The sequence below is a fragment of the Acomys russatus genome, chromosome 1, assembly GCF_903995435.1.
Source record: "Acomys russatus chromosome 1, mAcoRus1.1, whole genome shotgun sequence".
NCBI classification, from domain to species: domain Eukaryota; kingdom Metazoa; phylum Chordata; class Mammalia; order Rodentia; family Muridae; genus Acomys; species Acomys russatus.
Window position 1 is genome coordinate 83,586,343 of NC_067137.1, and position 19,078 is coordinate 83,605,420.

A 19,078-nucleotide genomic window follows, 5' to 3' on the forward strand; every position below is an offset into this window, starting at 1 on the left:
TCCACGTACAGTTTTCCTGACGTAGTGAAGTGATAGACCATGGATTGTGCTGACTTGGAGGTTTATGACCCTTCTGTGGCAGATCAGACTAAATATAATTCACTCATAGCTACTTAGTGCTCAGAGAAATCAGCGCCTGACCTTAACTAACAATGGTGTGACCTCTGCAAAGTATCTTTTATGGTTCTAAAGTTGCTTTTATGGAGATATCAAGATGTGCCAAATGTCATAAACCAAACGCCAGCCAGCAAACGGGCAGCTACAATTGCGTTTGCTTTTTGCCTTCCTTTTGGGGCCCCCTCTACAATGCTATTTTTGTTTAAGTGGATTCTGAGAGATAATCACCCAGCAGAGGGAAGCAGTGTTCATTTTTACATTTCATTACAAAATACTTCAGTGAGTAAAAAAAAAAAAAAAATCCCTTCTATGAAGCAGCACCGCAGAAATGTAAACATCCCATTAGCATGCTGCAGTTTACTAGCAAGGACAGCGATCTCTGTGAGCATAAAGGGGCCGTCCACCATGGAGGGTTAATGTAGCCCATCTGCTACCCATTTCTGCAAATTACTTTAGGGAGGAAACCCTGACCGAGCACTCAAGTTCTCCAGATGGGAACTCCAAGCTTAGTGTTTCCACGCTGCTCAGAGTAAATGCTGTGTTCACAGCACTCACTCTTAACCCTAAGATCTGCAGCCTTGTACACGTGCCATTTCTGCATCTCATTTGTTTCCCACATATTCAACTGCAGGCAATGAAATGTTCCACGGTGGTAATAAAGCAATGGAATTATCACTCTCCTGGTTGTCATTTAACAACTGTTTAGGGATCCATGTGTAGTGGTCCAGGTACCGGGACTGACAATATGGAAAAAGTGAAGGCGGGAGCAAGTTCTTACTCAGGCAGAAGTAACAGCCTGAGCATGGAGATGGGGAGACACGAACAGCAGACGTCTATAGGCAACATGGCAAATACCCTAAGAGCAGACTGGCATGAGGACCAAGGGTGAGTAGGCTGAAGTCAGGAAGTGGAAGAGGTGGGGTGGGGTGCTAGAATTTTGTGGGGTGTTGGAAGGAAGGTGCCTGAAGATCCAGAGCAAAGCCAACCACGAAGGCCTCGAAGATCCCTCTAAGGATTTAAGACTCCCTCCAGTAGGCTGTACATAAACATGAGTGACTTTAAGGTGGGGCTAACACATGAGGTTTGTTCCTTGGGTGGTGGCCATAGTGTGGAAAGTTAACTGGACTCCTGGTCAGAAGGCTCTGCCAACTTCCAGGTGAGAAAGAAGAAAAAGCAAGGCCAGGGCAACAGTAAAGATGGGCTTGACTGACAGTGCCCTTGGGATACAGAAGCCACAGTGTCTGACAACAGTTGGAAGCGGGAGAAAACAGACACAGACCAGCCAAGCAGGCAGTTCAGGATTCTGACTTAAGGGGTTGGAGGAGTCAGGCTAAGTACCAGGAATGTTCCTTGGAAGGTATGCTGGTTCGAATAAGAATGGTCCCCATGGGCCCATATGTTTGAACACTTGGTCCCCAGTAAGTGGAATTTTTTGGGAAGGATTAGGAGGTGTGGCCTTGTTGGAGAAGGTGTGTCACTAGGAGTGGGCTTTGAAGTTTCAAAAGCCCATGACATGCTCAGAGTCTCTCTCTCTCTCTCTCTCTCTCTCTCTCTCTCTCTCTCTCTCTCTCTCTCTCGCTCTCTCTCTCGCTCTCTCTCTCTCGCTCTCTCTCTGCCTGCCTCCTTTCGGCCTGCAAGCTCTCAGCTCCAGCTCCAGTACCATTCCTATCTGCCTACCTGCTCCCACACTCCCCGCCATAACGGTCATGGACTAGCCTGAAACTGTACACAAGCCCCACCTAAATGCTTTCTTGTGTAAGCTGCCTTGGCCATGGTGTTTCTTCACAGCAATAAAACAGCAACTAAGAGGGAAGTACAAGGCTTCCAGGAGACAACAGTAAATTTGGCTCTGACCACCCAGACAGGCGGTACCGAGGGCATCTTCAGGTATAGCTAAGAGGTGGGTGGCAGTGCGAGATAGGAGAGAACATAGTATTGGAGACAGGAGAGTTGACAACACTTACATATCCATCATTCAAGCACTAGTTGGCTTCTCTAATGAAAACTTGGCAGACACCGTATGCAGTCATTTGGAAATTATGTTGAAGTAACTGATAAGTCTTAGGGTTTTAAAGACTTGCTGGGGGAAAAAAATTAAAGATTAGAGCTTTCAATTCTGTTACTCAGTCTGAATAACTATTTTAGACGTGTTGACAGAAATGGTAAAACACGGGCTCAGTGATTAAGCCCGTTCTGAATGAAAGAAGACCCATGCAAATCCCAGGTGGGTGTGGCAGTCTACCTGAAATTTCAGAAAAGGACACAGGGTGTGCCAGATGCAAACTGGCTAACAGGATGAGCCATGTCAGTGAGCTCTGGGTTTGATTGATAACCCCTGCCTCAGAGAATAGAGTACAGTGGATGACAATTCTCAACAACTCTGGGCCTTCCCATGCATGCACAAACGCCTGTAACCAGTACTCAAAAAAAAAAAAACCAAAAACAAAAAACAAAAAGACCACACACACACATATGCATATGCATGCATAACACATTGCATATACGCATGAAGAGGAGAAGAAGAAAAACAATGGGAAATGCTCTTATAATTCATAAAAAGAATACATTTGTTTTTAAATGATGAAGCAGGGTGGAGACTTCAGAAACTCATGGCTGCGCAAGGTGCTGAGAAGAGAGAGAGAGAGAGATGGGTGCTTGGCCCTAAACAAGACATTTGTGTCATCACCTCTAAGGCTCAGGGAACACTGTGGAAGAGGGAGCAAATAGAACATGTGAGCCAGAAGATAGGAAGGAGGGCTACGGGATACCATTTGCTGGCCAGGTCCTACTCACAGCAGCACTGGGTCTGGGGAAAACAAAACAAAACAAAACAACAACAAAACCAAGACCCATGAACAGTGAGGCATGGATGGATGGAGAGGCTGGGGCTGGGGTGGGGGAGGGGCTGATAGATTCAGGAAGTGGGAACACCATTGCTGTCAGCTGTCCACCACTGATGAGCCCAATAAGCTGCAATAGACACTTCCAATTCAATGGTTACACGATAGCCCTGGCTAAATTAAAAAGATAACGAAACTAAAAGTCATGACCATGGGAAAAGTTCTAGCATGGACGGGGAACAGAGAGTCTGTAATGAGAATGCAAAAGAAATGAGAGGGTGTTGAAGAAAATAATTAGAATATATATGTATGTATGTGTGTATATATATATATGTATGTGTGTCTGTATATATACATATATACATATATATGAATGAAACTGTTTCACAACAAAATTCATTTGTTTACATGGCAAAGTAGGGATGACAAGATAGCTCAGCAGATAAGAGTGTTGGCCACTAAGCCTGATGATGTGCATTTGAGGACCCACATGGTAGAAAGATAGGATAGACTCCTGAGGGGCTGGGGAGATGGCTCAGTGGTTGAAAGCATTTGCTGTTCTAGCAGAAGACCCAGGAATGATGGCTAGCATTCACATGGTCGCTCACAATCACTGATAACTCCAGTCCCAGGGGATCCAGTAACTTCTCCTGACCTCAGGCATCAGGCAGGTATGTGGTGCACATACATACTTGCAGGCAAAACACTCATACACATGAAAAGATAAATCTAGGAGCTGGAAAGATGACTCGGAGGTTAAGAGCACTATCTGCTCTTCCAGAGGTCCAGGATCTACCTGGTGGCTCAATAGCCATCTATAATGAGATCTACTGCCCTCTTCTGGTAGGCAGACACACATGCAGGCAGAATGTTACATACATAATAAATAAATCTTAAAAAGAAAGAAAAAGAAAAGATAAATCTTTTAAAAATATCTCCTGGAAGTTGTCTTCTGACTTCTACATGTGTGTTGTGGATTGCGAATACTTGCTCTCTTCCATGCATCATGCACACATACACATGTGAATGTGTGTACACGCAGGCACGCACAATTAAATACAATAATTAAAATTAAGCAGTCGGGTGGTGGTGGTACACGCCTTTAATCTCAGCACTCGGGAAGCAGAGGCAGGTGGATCACTGTGAGTTCGAGGCCAGCCTGGTCTACAAAGTGAGTCCAGGACAGCCAAGGCTACACAGAGAAACCCTGTCTCAGGGAAAAAAAAATTAAGCAATCCATTTCAATGGCTGTCACTTCAGTATTAGACTTCTTTCTTTCATTTCTAAGGAACACTACTTAAACTGTTATTATATTTATTTACTGTGCATGCCTGTGCATGTTTGTGGGCATACATGTGAGAGAGCTCCAGAGTGGAGGTCAGCAGACAACTCGCAGGAGTCAGCTCTCCCCTTTCACTGTGTAGATCCTAGGACTAGAACTGGGGTTGGCAGGATTGGCAGCAAATGCTTTTACTTACCCTGTCACCTCCTCAGCCTGCGCTGCTTATTATTATTATTATTATTAAATAGAGTTTTGAACAAAATAAAAAGGAATATATTCCTACCTCTTTGGTCTTGAAAAGTTTCTAGACTCTCATGCATTTTGATGGATAAGATTAACGAAGCCACAACTGAAGGAAGGCTGGCATGTTCTAGAGATCTTCTTGAAACAAGGAGCACTAACGGTATCTATCTTCCTGCAAGGTGGTAGAGCAGTGCGGGTAGTTTCCCCCAGTGCACACTGCTGTGCTTATGGGGGAAGTGATGGGGGATGCTGGTGTAAAATGTCAGCAACTGGAAAACAGATTTTAAAAAATTAGCCCATTCTTTACAAAGGGAAGCTATCTTGTGAGATCTCTTTGGGGCCTTAATGAGTTTCAGTCAGATTTGGCAGGGCCCTTTTAGTGACTCTTTCCATTTTGTTGGAGAGAGAATTAAGAGAAATTCTCCTGGGGGAGATTTGTTTTGTTGTTGTTTTTTAAATTGCCAACTAAAATTAGCCAGCTCTGTTTTACCTATAGGAAAAACATGAGATACAAATGAATGTCCAATGTAAATTTAAAAAGAATTTTGTTGACATTGACTGATGACTTTGATCTAAGTCCATATAAGGAGCTGGTTGACAACACTGAGACTTCGCCAACAACTCTCTGGTGTGGCAGAAGAAGTTTTGTTTATATCTTACCCAGTAACATTTGTTCCAAAGGAAAATCTGTTCTTGACTTTTAACAATGCAGTTGAGGAGATGCCCAAAAACCTCAGCTTGGCGCATCGCTGTGAGTTCGAGGCCAGCCTGGCCTACAAAGCGAGTCTGTGAGTTCGAGGCCAGCCTGGCCTACAAAGCGAGTCTAGGACGGCCAAGGCTACACAGAGAAACCTTGTCTCAAAAAACAAAACAAACAAACAACAACAACAAAAACCTCTTGGTTTTTTGGTTGGTTGGTTAGTTGGTTGGCTGGTTTTGTTTTGTTGTTTGTTTTTCAAAACTGGGTCTCTCTGTGTAGCCTTGACTGTCCTGGACTCACCTTGTAGACCAGGCTGGCCTTGAACTCAGAGATCCATCTGCCTCTGCTTCCCATGTGCTTTTTGTTTTTGTTTTTTTGCAGCTGAACATCTCACTGAACACTTCTGTCTGTCCCTTTATTTGACAAAGGAGGTCAAAGTGGACTTCTAGTCCAACGGCCGAGGCTCACCCTGTGTCTCACTCTTGGAAGACACACTGCCAATTGGGAAACGCAGGGATATGGTCAACCAGAACCCTATCAGACAAGAACACTACACAGCCCGTGGGTCACTGAAGCTAAGGCAGACACTTTCATCTTAAACCTTTTGCTCTTTGCAGTCTCAAATGCCAACAAAAAACTGTAATTTACAGTCTAAGTAAAATGCAAAGAGGCAAGGTGCTATGATCACACTCTTTAGTAACTTTTCCTTTTTTTCTTTTGGTTTTTCAAGACAGGGTTTCTGTGTGTAGCCTTGGCTGTCCTAGACTCACTTTGTAGACCAGGCTGGCCTCACTTTAATAACCTTTCATACTAAAACTTAAAAAAAAAATTGCCATTTATCAAATTTAAACAATAATCAAAGATCATGTAATTCAAAGATAGGATGCTGATATGAGTTCAAATTCTGTTTTAGGAGGTTAGCAATAAAAGAAAGAGTTCATGTTGACTGAATATTATTCTGGAAGGTGACATTCAAGCAGCAATATAAAGCTGCCTACAAACACAGGGCAAATGGCTGGTACTTCTTGTGCCTTTAAGATCATAGTTCAAAAGAAACAAGTAGTGTGATAACAGAGAAAAACAAACACAACCTTTATTCTCTTTCAAAAACCTTGAAAACAAAGCCTGAAACTACAATTTAATCATAGGACTTTAAGTTTTATGGTCTTACATAAACATTTAAAACAAAAGACTCATGTTCTACAAATGACAGTAAAATATATAGTTACCCTGAACTATATGGTGAAAACATGTACCAAACTCATTTACCCGACACAGAGAAGAGCTGATCAACCAACCATTTGTAGTAAATAAAACTTTCTGAAAACACATGTAGGGATCAGCATTTCATAGTCAAAAAATCACAGTATGTGATCAGATATTAAATTTTATCACATTCAGAAGTCAGAAACCCAGCACATTAGAATACTAAACAATGTTTTGATATACATAAAAAAAGAGACTAGATTATTTTGAGTCACTTTTTGACCCAGATGATCTTAGACAGACATGCTGTTCATCCAAAATAAGCATCAACTAGAACAGAAAAATAGAATCAGTGGAAATTATTCAATATAACTCAACATTTGACTGCCATTAAAATAAAACGTACTCCAAGACCTTGTGCTGCCTTAGAGAAATGAAAATATTAAAAAAACAAAACAAAACAAAACAAAACAGAAAAATAACTGCTATGTGGAGCCAGGACAGAGGGCCCTGACAAATACCAAAGAAACCTGGAAGACAGTATCATGGGAGATTTTAAGTTCTTTTAAATTATTGTTACATAAAAGGAGGGTTTTAAAATAAAAATTTCCCAATTGCCTCTGTGAACAGCTTTATATTAATTGTACGCAATCAAATAAAATCAGCTGAGTAATTTTAACATCATCTTAAAGGCCAAAATAATCTCGAGTCTACTTTGCACATAAGAATATAATTCCTCAGCATCTTCAAACATGATCACCAGAAATAGGTTTCATTTGAGAATTAAAACTCTTTGTGAAAATGATACCAATGAATTAAATTATTCCCTTAAGCATTAAAAAAAAAAAAAAAAAAAAAAAAAAGACGATTCTAAAAGGGGTGAGCAAAAAGGCAAGGGCCACTCAGGGTCCCAGCGAACAGCTTCCCACCAACACTTGCAGCTCAGTTTCTAAGGCTAATACACTTCCCCTGAGCCATGCAAACTGGCCTTGCGTTTTCAAGTTTTTACATAGCTTCTTATGAAGTTTGCCTTTTACGTTTAACTACAAGTTGACGCACTTGTAATTAAGACCTGGCGATCTTTCTCATTAATTCCACAAATTGCAAACTTCCTATGTTTCAGGCCAAACCTGAACACTACGACTGCCACTGTTCGTGGGACCAACCCGACTCAAGATCCCCACAGTCAAGGGCACTGAGCCTCCAGGGAAGCTTGCTTGGGCCTTACTATGTCAGAACCGAGGGACCTGATGGCTCTTCCTCGACTTAAATTTTAACAAATTTGCTTTCCCCACTCCTCCAAGCTTCTGTAGGCCATCAGCGGGTACCACTCTCCACTTGATACCTCCTTCCCAGAAAACCCGAGTGCTGAAGGAACAAAAAACAAAAACAAAACAACAGCAACAACAACAAAAAAGCCTAGACTCAGAATCAGGATCCAACTGCAGGCTGTTGGTCTTAATGAGCTCCAATTCAGGAAATCTCCTCCGTCCTTTGCTCTGAAATGCTGTAGACTTTAAGGACCTGGCATGTCAATTCGGTAAGCCTTGGAGGAGATGGACGAGAAATCGCAAGATTCAGCAGCTGAAAACTCCGAGAACAGTCCCGTATCTCCAAGAGGCAGCGGGTAATTAATTGCCTTCTCCAGGCCCTTTGTCCACAACAGATCAGTTAGTCTGAAATTGTGGTAGGAGCTAAAAGCAGCTTGGCCAAGAAGTAGGAATGGATCCTTGGTAAGCATCGTCATCATTCGTCATCGTTGTCGTCGTCGTCCTGATCCTGGTAGCGAATGTAGACGACCAGCATGACAAAACCCACGAGGATGCAGAGGGAGCCGACGACCAGGTACGCGATGCCCAGGAAAGGATTCTTGCCACCCATCCATGAGATGTTGCTAAGGATGATGAGCTTGTGGCCGCCGAAGGCGCGTACCGGGTAGTTGTAGGTGATGTTGACACGATAACTGCCCCGGGGCAGGCCGGCCGAGTAGTTGCCCTGGCGGATGCGCGCGTACAGCTTGCGGAACGTGGGCAGCGCCGCGGTGCGCATCCACACCACGAAGTCCTGGTTGATGAAGCCTGTGTTGTTGGGATCGGGACTGAGCTCGTAAACCGGCCGGTGCCAGTTGGGCGGCGGTGCGGTCCCGCGGAAGGCCAGCGCCAGGCTGCCGTTCACCAGCGGCGGGTTGCGGAACTTGACGTGGTAGTCGGTCCACCAGGCGATGGCGGTGCGGTCCAGAGGCACCTCGACGTAGGGGCCCCCGGGCCGGCGCTGGTACCACAGTGAGAAGGAGTCGTTGAAGAGGCTGTTGGCGATGGCGCCGCAGGGCGCGATGGGCAGGCCGGCGGCGCTGAACTGGTAGGGGGCGCACTCGTTGGCAGGGTGGCGCAGCGCGCTGGCCAGGCCGCTGAGCTGCGCGTCGTCGCGGGACACGCCATAGCGCCGGTTGTTCTGGTAGAAGTTGGACAGCTCGTAGTAGAGGTACACCGGGCCGGGGAAGAGCTCGGGCAGCGTGAAGTTCCAGGTGCACGAGCAGTTGGGCGGCGGCGCGCGGCCCTGGCCCTTGGCGGCGCACTCCGAGCAGTGGCCGGTGGCACCGGGGCTGCCGGTGTAGTCGTACTCCAGCTCCTTGATGCCGTTGGAGGAGTAGAAGAGGCCCAGGCCCAGGCCGATGAAAGCCAGGCCGGCGCAGAAGAAGAGCGGCAGCGTGATGCCGGCAGACAGCAGCGGTTGCCAAGCTGGGAGGCGCTGCTGCGTAAAGGCCGTGTTGTCCGGCTGGTGCGCACCCCGCGCCGAGACGCTCCAGGTCATGGCGGGGTCTCAGTCTGGGCCTGCGGCTGCGTCTTTACCCCGGCCTGCCGTGGGCCTCCGGCCTCCGGGCGCCGTCCCAGCTCGACGGCTGCTCCCCGGCCCCGCCTCCCGCCCGCGCAGGTGCGCCCGCCCGCGCAGGTGAGGTGGATTGCCAGGTGCCCGGCGTCGGCCGGGGCTACTTAGTTCCGCCACCGCCCAGGTGACTTGGGACGGCCCGCCTCTGCATGGCGCCCTTCCCAGGTGAGCAGGGCGGGGTTCTTCACCTCACCACGCCTGCTCAGGCTCCTCTGCGCTCTAAGTCCGGCTCCTCCTTCTCCTCCTCCCCTCCTCCCCACCTTCTCTCCCTCCCTTCTTCTCTCCCCCTCCTACACTCACCCTCCCCCCCTTTACCTTTTTACAAGGATTGATGGGTTCTGAGTGGCTCGTTCCTTTGTCCAGGTAATCACGTTCCTTCCGCCTTCTACAGGGCCTGAGTCACTTTCAGTCACAAGCCTGACTTACAAAGTTCCGCCCCAGAGCTTGCTCTAGGGTGGGGTTCTGCTGGCTTGATTATTTATTACCTTGTTAAGGTTGTTAATCCTCATCATTTAAGGAAAAGAGTTTTCACTTAGTCTTCAAGCACAAATTATAGTGCCCTGGGAATTACATTATGGTAACTATCTATATCGATACAGGATTCTTATTTGCCCTCTTTTTTTTTATTATTTAAATTTTTAAATTTTAAATGTTTTAAAATTCCTAGCCAGATGCTCCAGTCTGGCTTAACTATGAAAGATGGAAAGTTCTGTAAAAATAAAATGTTCTTTTAAAAAGAATCAAAGACTGAGAGAGTTTGAATGTCTGTCTTCTCTAGCTGGTGGGAGAGACCACCAAGAAGGGGGAAAGTGCTGTGGACTACATGTGATTTCCTTTTCAGATCACCTGCTTGACTAGAGCAATGCCTGATCAAGGTCCTGGCAGACTTAGCTTATATCCACAGCCAAGGACATTTGTCTGTTTGGTTAAGTTGAACTAGAAGGATTTGTAGACTGTATAAAAACTCTAATTAGCTCTAATGGTTGCTCGGGACTCTGGGGTTTGTTTGTGTGTATCTAGGTTGGTTAGAGTACACCATAGCACATGGACTCTTGCTTTGTGTTAAGTCTTCCTCAGGTGCAGAAGTACACTTACTTCTCCATCTCCAATATGCAAATAACTTAAGTGGCTTCTGTTACACTTTCACACCTGTGTTATGTACTGCATTCAGTACTCACTCAAAACCCCAGGAAACTTGGACAGTTGAATACCTGTTTAAAAAAAAAAGTTTAAAAAGTTGCCTTCCAAGCCGGATGCTGGTAGCCCATGCCTTTAACGCCAGCACTCTGGAAGCAGAGGCAGGCAGATCTCTGTGTTCTACAGGGCAGGTTCCAAGACAGCCAGAGCTACACAGAGAAATCCTGTCTCACCAAAACCAGAAAGGTCATCTCCCGAGTCTTCAGCCCTAATCTGAACAATGCAGAAGATGAAAGGAAAGTAGACCAAACTGGAATCGTCGTTGTCGTCTGGCACTGTCAAGGTTGTTTGTTTGTTTGTTCTTGTCATCTTGACATAAACTAGAGTTATCCAAGAAGGAACCCCAACTGAGAAGGTATCTCCACAGGCCTGGTCTGAAGGCAAGCCTACAGTATTGTTCTGATTAATGAATGATGTGGTGGAGTCCCATCTGGGCAGGTAGTCCTGGAGTGCTGAGCAAGCCACAGGGAGCAAGCCTGCAAGCAGCATTCCCCCATGGCTCCTGCTTCTGTTCCCACCTCCAGGTTTCTGCCCAAGACGCCCTTTGCTGAGGGACTGAGCCGTGGAAGTGTAATCTGAAATAAGTCCTTCCCTCCCCAAGCTGCTTTTGTCAAGTATATTTTTTTTTTATCACAGGAACAGAAACCTAAGACAAGAAGCAAGACTCAAAACAGCCAATAGCTAGTATACAACCACGTGTAAAGCTGTACATTACAAGAGTGACACTAAAATTAAGAAGCAAAATTATTTTAACGGTGGAAAGTTGATTTTGTCCTGTTGAATGAACATAGGTTGGAAATGCTAGCTCTGAGAGAATGCTGCAGAAGACCCAGCTGTCTTCAAGTCTACCTCTACTCCTTATACTGAAAGAAAGGGAATTACAAAGTCCCAAAAGATCCCCAGAGTATGGTCCCCTCTCTCTTACACTATTAAAACGATAAAAAAAATAAACAGGTCTCTTCACCTTTCAGGTGGCTTTCGTCCACCTCGTGTCATCGAATCAGTCTTCTGCACAACTCTGGCTGCAGGAAGGAATCCAGTTCTCAGGACTTTAGAGTCTACTATTGCATGGCCACCACACCCCTGTGAGCTCAGCCCTTCCCATGGCCTAAAGGCAATAGTTCATGCATTCCCACTGATGGAGGAAAACAGGAGCAAAAAGAGGAGCATATTCCAGGGCATAAAATGGCCAATAGAATTAAACACACTGGAAAGGGCAAGTGAAACGTGTTAGGTCTCAAACCCAGGACAAAAAGCTGAGGTGCCTACTTAATCTATCAAAGCAGACCTGGCCACCAGGTCCTCCCTGCATCCCTCAGCTCCTGCCTGTTACATGGCCCTCCTGGCTGGCCTATCCTGCCTGCTATGCTACCTTGAAATCTCCAGCCCAGGGGGGCTGGGCTGCGTTTCCCTATATAATCCAACCATTTTGGTTACCCACTACCTTTGTACCTTTGGACCTCCTGGCTGCTGCACCAGGTTCCCCTTCCTCCCCTCTCCTTTCTCTTCTTCTCCTCACATAGGCCAGCTCAGTCTGGTTATAGCCACTTTGGACTCTCCCAAAGGTTCCTGCCACTGCCTATGCACTCCCACATATCTATGAAGAACTTTCTCCTCTGCCATGCCTCAGAGCTGTCACATTGACTTTCTTTTCCTTTTTGCTTTCATTCATCTGGTGCCAGGACCACAGGGATGGCATACATGAGCTCCCTTCTGGGAAACTTGGCTGCTCTGAACTAAGCTGCTGATCTGACTCTCCTAAGGTAGGTACAGATCGTTTGTTTCTGCTGGCTTCTGACACCCACGAAATTTGATTCCAAATTCTGGAGTCTAGTTCTTCTGCCATGCTTCGCTCTCTCTGCCTGCTTTCTATGCCCTCCATGGGGCACCTTACTGGCTTCTGCAGCCTGTTATGCTTCTAGCTTCTACACTCATATGGGCATCTTCCGTCTCTCCTGCTTTCTCCCCTCCTGCTACACCCATCTGGATCTCTCTCAGGAGTGGCAGCCTGGGTCTCTTCCTTCTTTTCTCCCACTTGGAGCTCCAGAAGTGTATGTCTGGCTACACCCGTTTGGGCCACCCACCACATGGACAATTTTCTACACTGGTCTGGGTCTCTACTAAAGCCACTTGCTGGTTCCCTTTTTCCCTGCTCTTCCCTAGCTTTCTCTGCCTTCCCCTAGGAACTACATCCTACCTTCAGTCCCACTGCTTGGTCTCTCAGCTCCTGCCTGCAGCCTCGACGCTTGCTTTCCTCTCAGCTCCCACTTGGAGTTTATAGCAACTCCCCACCCCTCAATCATGGTGTTCTGCTTGCTTTGCAGCCCTCTCTCTCTCTTCCTCCATGGACTCAGCTGTTATTACTACAGCTTGGCATCAATACAGATCAATGGCCAAAAATTGGTGCCCTTGCTTTCCACTTTCTCCCAGATTATAACAACTTCTGCCCGTGCACAAGCAAATGATCCCAAAGTCTCTTAAGGTTCTACAACTTTCCACTCTTAAATTTTTTATCTTTATGATTTCTTTGTACTCTGCCCTCACAAAGCAAAACAAAACAAAAAAGCAAAAACAAACAGACAAAAAACTCTTAAGACAACGCGGTAAACTCTATCTCAGGGTTTGTAAATTCTCTGGGTAGGAGTAAAAATCTATAAAATGTATAACAAAATTTGGCTTAAAACTTATAACAAAAGGCTTATAGTTAAAACCTATACATAAGAATTTTAATTGGCTATAATACCTATATATGTGATTCTATTCTTTTTTTTTTTAAGATTTAGTTATTATTTATACGGTATTCTGCCCACATGTGCACCTACCCGACACAAGAAGGCACTGGATCTCATTATAGATGGTCATAAGCCACCATGTAGTTGCTGGGAATTGAACTCAGGACCTTTGGAAGAGCAGATGGTACTCTTAACCTCTGAGCCATCTCTCTAGCCATGACTCTATTCTTTTTTAAGAAAATATTTGTTTTTAAATAGCAACCCTCCACCTTGGCAAATAACTGCATCAGGATGTAAGCAGTTACATGGCTGGCAGCCATCTTTACTAAGGTTAAAGGGCACATGCCAATGGACTTCACCATCTTAAGATGACCACATAAAGCACAACTGTAAAACTTCTCACTCCTACTGAGCCCTGAGTTTTACCACTGTATCTCCCTCTAGACTAAGGAAGCAACAGTTAGTCTCCAAAATATTTTGTATTGGCATGGATTTTTCTAGACCTGTCTCCTCTACTGGATACCTGTCTCCCTGAGGTACCTGCTATATTCACACTGGTGTGCCAGGAAGCTCTTCTCAACCCCAGTGGGCTTGAGATGCCCTTCTGTGATTTAAAACATTCTTCTCTCTGACATGTTTTCCATTCTGCTTGAAGATGCCCGGTGGAAATTATTGTCACCTACTTGAACAGCCCTCGGCTCTGGCCTGCTACACCGGACTGGGTCTGGACTGGCTCCTCTTTCCCCAGTTCTATCCCCCTGGGCTGGAGAGCTCAGGGTAGGGGGCAGGGTCTGCCTGCCAGGAGGGCCCCTGAGAGATTGCGGGACAAACTTGGTGAAGAAGTCTGCTTTGATATGTTAAATAAGCCATTTGTCCCATGTTTAAAGACCTAACAAAATGAAAGATGGAAAAGAGCCCTTGGCTTTAGTGTCTGAGGTGCCCACATCAGGGTGGAGGAGCTGGCTGCAGTCATGAGTGGGAGAGAGGGGAGTAGGTAGCTCTTTAGAAATTTGTAAAAGGAGGGGGAAAGCTGGTGATAATGACCTAGAAGACAGGCCCCTTCTAGATGGCAGAGGTATGCTATTGTGGGGGTGGGGGAGGGGGGGGGGGGAGGGGGAGGGGGAGGAGATAGACAAGGTTGTGCTAACACAGAGCAGGCTGAAGGTATTGAACCCAGTAAGCAAGTGGTTTGTTAGCTCTGAAATCAGAAGGTGGGAGGTAGGTCAGAGACAAACTACAACTGGGCTCAGCAGGTTTTCATTTAAGAATTCTTCCTGGCCAGGCAGTGGTGGCGCATGCCTTTAGTCCCAGGACTCAGGAGGCAGAGGCAGGCGGATCACTGTGAGTTCGAGGCCAGCCTGGTCTACAAAGTGAGCCCAGGACAGTCAAGGCTAACACAGAGAGACCCTGTCTCGAAAAACAAAAAAACAAAAACAAACAAACAAAACAAACAAACAAACAAAAAGAATTCTTTCTGGCTTGATATAGCGATGCACACTGTAGCCTCAGTCACTGGAGGGGCTGGTGCAGCATGAGCTCCCGGGTCCAGGAAGAAGGGAGAGGTGGTATAAGTGGGCAGAGGGAGGGTTGAGGAGAGAGTCCCTGTCATGACTACATCAAGGAATACCAGAGAATCACGCAACTCAGGCTCGGAATATCCCCAGCCTAAGGGGATTCTCTGCGTAGATGAATTGAAAAAGAAGATGTCCAACATCCTGCAATCCCTGTGGAGGGGCAGCTTGTGTGATGAGTCTTAGTATTTCAGAAAAAAGGGTTAAGAAAAGCGAGCCCAGCTGGTGGTCCAGAGGAAGATGAAGGTTCCGCAGGTGAAGTTCTGGTGAAGTTAATGGGCTGCAGGCACGACAGGTTGGAAAGAGCACCTGTCTGAGGTGAAATATTAAAGCTGAGGTGACGTGGTGCCCAGATCCACGTCTGCAGATTCAGCCAAGTTTAGTTGGAAAATATTTAAGAAAAAAAATTGACTGTACTGACTATGTATAGACTTTTCTTAGGTCCTTTTCTGGACAATATAGAGCATTTCCTGTATTGCAAGAAATTTAGAGGTGGTTTAAAGTATTCAGGCAGCTATATGTGTAAGTTATATATAAATACTATACCAGGTTATGCCAGATACTTGGGCATCTGCAGATCTTGGCCTCCCTCAGGATCCCTGTGTTCAATATATCTAGGACTTGAAGGGATGACGCTGTGTGTCATGTTTGCTGTACCAGCTCGCGAATCTGACTGCATGACAACGGTTCTGGTCTTGGGCCTTTCCTTTTTATTATACATGTTAGTATGATGTAGCAAAGGATGCTTGGATCACGTGAACTCTTTAGTAGCACTCACGTGAAGAAAAGCACTCCTTCTGCATCATCCTTTGTCACATTAGTCTTTAAAAAAAAAAAAAAAACACTCCAGGAGAAAGAAACAGAAACTTCTTATTTAAATATTTCTAAAATCACTTCACTATTTCCTTCTATTTTCTAGGTTTTAACCAAGTACGTGTTTAATTTTAATTGGCTGTAATTAGGATGAAAGTAAATTGTTATTCTCCTTGCCAAATCACTGCCTTGTGGAATGAGGCTCTTCTTTCTCATCTTTTTTCTTCTTCTTTCTCTCTAACAATCCATCTCCCAACTTCTTCTCCCCCAGTGCTGGGGAGCCAACTCAGGGCTTGCACATACAGAGGAGGATGACCACTGAGGTATACCCACAACATCTTTTTTCATTTTCTAGATGTTCCATAAGTCATAGGTCTGTCATCTTTAATTGTTTTCCTATTGTTGAACATACAGAGTTTTACTTTTTCAGCATTCCCAGGTATGTAGTAGTGAAATTTTTGCATATAATTTTCGTTTAGATTCTTCCTTAGAGATAAATTTCTAAAGTAAGAAATGAACTTAAAAATTTAAACTCTTGGGATAGAGAGATGGCTCAGAGATTAAGAGCATTGTCTGTTCTTCCAAAGGTCCTGAATCCAATTCCCAGAAACCATATGGTGGCTCATGACTATCTATAATGTGATCTGCTGCATGCTGACATACATCAGAATACTGTACAAATAATAAATAAATGAAAAAATTAAACTCTTAAATATATGTGCAGCAAGAGTCTTTCAAACTGTCACACAAAGCACTTTGTTACTTCAGTGAAATTGTATCCTAAAAATCTATTTTTAACCAAGAAATAAACATATTTAGTCTATGCTAATAAGCCATCAGATACTTGGAGAGTTGTCTGCCGTTGGGGAAAGAATGCTGGCCTAGCATTACTGAAGTCCAGATTTTACTCTAAAGTGAGGGATTGTGTGGCTATGGTCAAGTTGCTTAATTTTTTTCTAGCCTTGCAATTGCTTACCTGTATGAATATGTTTATTACAATGATAGTTAGTATCTCTTTTCATACAATGATTTCTGTTCCTAGTCATCTGTACTGGATAGTTTTATGTCAACTTAACGGAGCTAAAGTTATCTAAAAGGAAGAAGCCTCAATTAAAAAAAATATATACCTCCATAAGATTGGGCTGCAAGCAAGCCTGTAGGACATTTTCTTAATTAGTGATTGCTGGAGGAGGGCCCAGCCCATTGTGGGCGGAGCCATCCCTGGCCTGGTGGTCCTGTGCTCTATAAGAAAGCAGTTTGGGTAGCAAGCCAGTAAGCAGCACCCTCCATGGCGTCTGCATCAGCTCCTGCCTCCAGGATCCTGCCCTCACTGCTTTCGGTGATGAACTGTTATATAGAACTGTGAGTGATACAAACCCTTTCCTCCCCAAGTTGCATTTGGTCGTGGTGTTTCCTCACAGCAGTAGACATCATCACAACTGTTTTTATGTTCTGTAGTCAGTCACACTCCTTTCATTTACTTCAGAGCACCAGCCAATGAGGTGGGGTCAATTATCCTTCCCAGTGAGGGGAAGAAGAGCCAGGATTCTGACTAATGTAGTGGAGAGCACGCAAGTTCTCACAATAATTAGCAAGGAATGAAGAGTGCAAAGGCCAACCTAATTCTAGAGTCCTGTATTTCAACAACCACACTACAGCACCTTGGCTTATTTTCTCCTAAAGGGAACTTTGAAGACTACTGTGAACCAGTGTGCAGGATTGCAGGTAACTTCTTACACCCCAGAGACAATAGAATCATTCCATTTTACCTACGCAAGGAGTTCCAGAACATTTGAGCTGCTCTTAATTTTGTTTTTGCAAAGCCATTGTTTTAGAGCCAACTTTTACATATCTATTTCTCTTGCTAAAGCAAAAATAACTTCACTTGTCTGGCTGTACTAAAGGTCTTGCATGTATTTTGTTTAATTCATGACTATTTATGTTACAGTAATGGAGTCTGGGATTTTAATTGGTGTTCCCTTATATAGGCTTATACTGCTTAAGATTGCTGCCTATTGCTCTGCCCATGGGGCAGCTTTTATTTTAAAAGAATCAAATTAAATTGCGTCATAAAATTACAGCATGTGTTCAGAAAAGTTTCTAAAAATTCCATGTGTCTGGGCTTCAATTTCCATTAAGAGCGGCATTCAGTGGCCTTCCTGTTTCAAAAGTTATGGGGTAGTGCCCCCTAGTGGAGGTTCTACAGAAACTTCAGTCCACCAGCACTGGAGCAGAGGAGGTTCAAAACACAGACACAGCTGCTTTCCCCTTGTGGGAAGTCTCTGTTGCGGACTTACAGGGAAACAAAGGGTGAACTGTTGAGTACAGGTGGGTGGGCTGAGCAGCAGGAGGGGGGAGCAGTAGAAGATGAAATGGGACTGAGATGGGGGCACCAACAGGTCATAAGTGACAGAGGCCCTGGGGCGGGGTGGGGTGGGGGTGTGGAATGGTCAGATTGAAAGACAGCACATTAACCCTCAAGGATAGACTGGTCTCAAACTGTAGAGAAGTCGCCTATAGGGATAGTTCTTGGTGGATGGATAGGGGAGACTCCAGATAAGGGAGGGGCAAGTTGGGAGACCTGGAGACAGGAGGAGCTGTCTCTGGAAAGAGGAAACAGAGTTGAGTCCAAACTGAAACAGGTGGCTTTGGGTCTCAGGTAAGAGGGCCTCAGCATCCAGGGCTAGGACTGGAAGCGGGAAGGGGCAGGAAGACAGAACTCGGTCTGCAGAGCCAGACAATCCAGACAGAGGCTGTTTCCTTGGCCACACTGTGCCAGAGGGAGTGAAAAGTCATAGTTTAGGGAAGGTGTCATCTCCGTGGCTACAAGCCAACTCTAAGGAGAGGACAGCACCTAGAATTGGAAATTCTAGGGATTCCTTACTTATGTATCAACAACAAAGAAAGTAAACATTTAAAAAGCCTCCAGGAAGTTTAACTGGGTGCAGTGACACCCATACTTGTGACACATATCTATAATCCTAGCATTTGGGAGGCTGAGATGGGAGGATTACAAGTTGAGGCCAGCAAGGATAAATAGTATACTGTCTTGGAAAAAAAAATGCATCAGTAAATATCAGAACAAAGCTATAATCTGTAAATGGGGTGAGGGTGTGGAGGCTGACTTCCTTTAAGGAAAACCACCGCTCCTAGGCAAAGCATGCCTCCTTGTCTGTGTCATCTGTAAACTGGATCTAACACTTTCAAGTCCCCTGCCTTTCTCCGAGTATTAATTCCGCATCCAGGGCAACTGTGTTGAACTGTTAGCTTCCTTTCCATGCTGTAAGAGTAAGGATGGTGGCCTTGCACCTTCTAAATCAAAGAGTAAGAATGTTAGGAGGCCAGGATCCTCGCTGCTACCTTATCTGTGGCATGAGTAGGCTAAGGAGTGGGATGAGAATTTGCATCTCTCTAGGGCACCAGGCAGCTTCCTCGGGGAATGCCAATGACTGACCAGGTCGGGGAGCCTCAAGTCCTGTCCAGGTTTTCTA

At 45.2% G+C, this 19,078-nt stretch overlaps 1 protein-coding gene across 1 annotated transcript; it reads right to left on the reverse strand.

Annotated features, from left to right (window-relative positions):
- Positions 1-8,027: 8,027 nt before the first annotated feature.
- Tmem30b (transmembrane protein 30B) lies at positions 8,028-9,294 on the reverse strand. The gene has a single exon (XM_051147545.1). The coding sequence runs from the start codon at positions 9,197-9,199 to the stop codon at positions 8,135-8,137; it is 1,065 nt and encodes a 354-aa protein (XP_051003502.1). The 5' UTR covers positions 9,200-9,294; the 3' UTR covers positions 8,028-8,134.
- Between the last annotated feature and the right edge of the window lie 9,784 nt (positions 9,295-19,078).

Bases quoted from the DNA above. Each gene is read 5' to 3' on its own strand.
- Tmem30b (XM_051147545.1), bottom strand. From the start codon at position 9,199: ATGACCTGGAGCGTCTCGGCGCGGGGTGCGCACCAGCCGGACAACACG.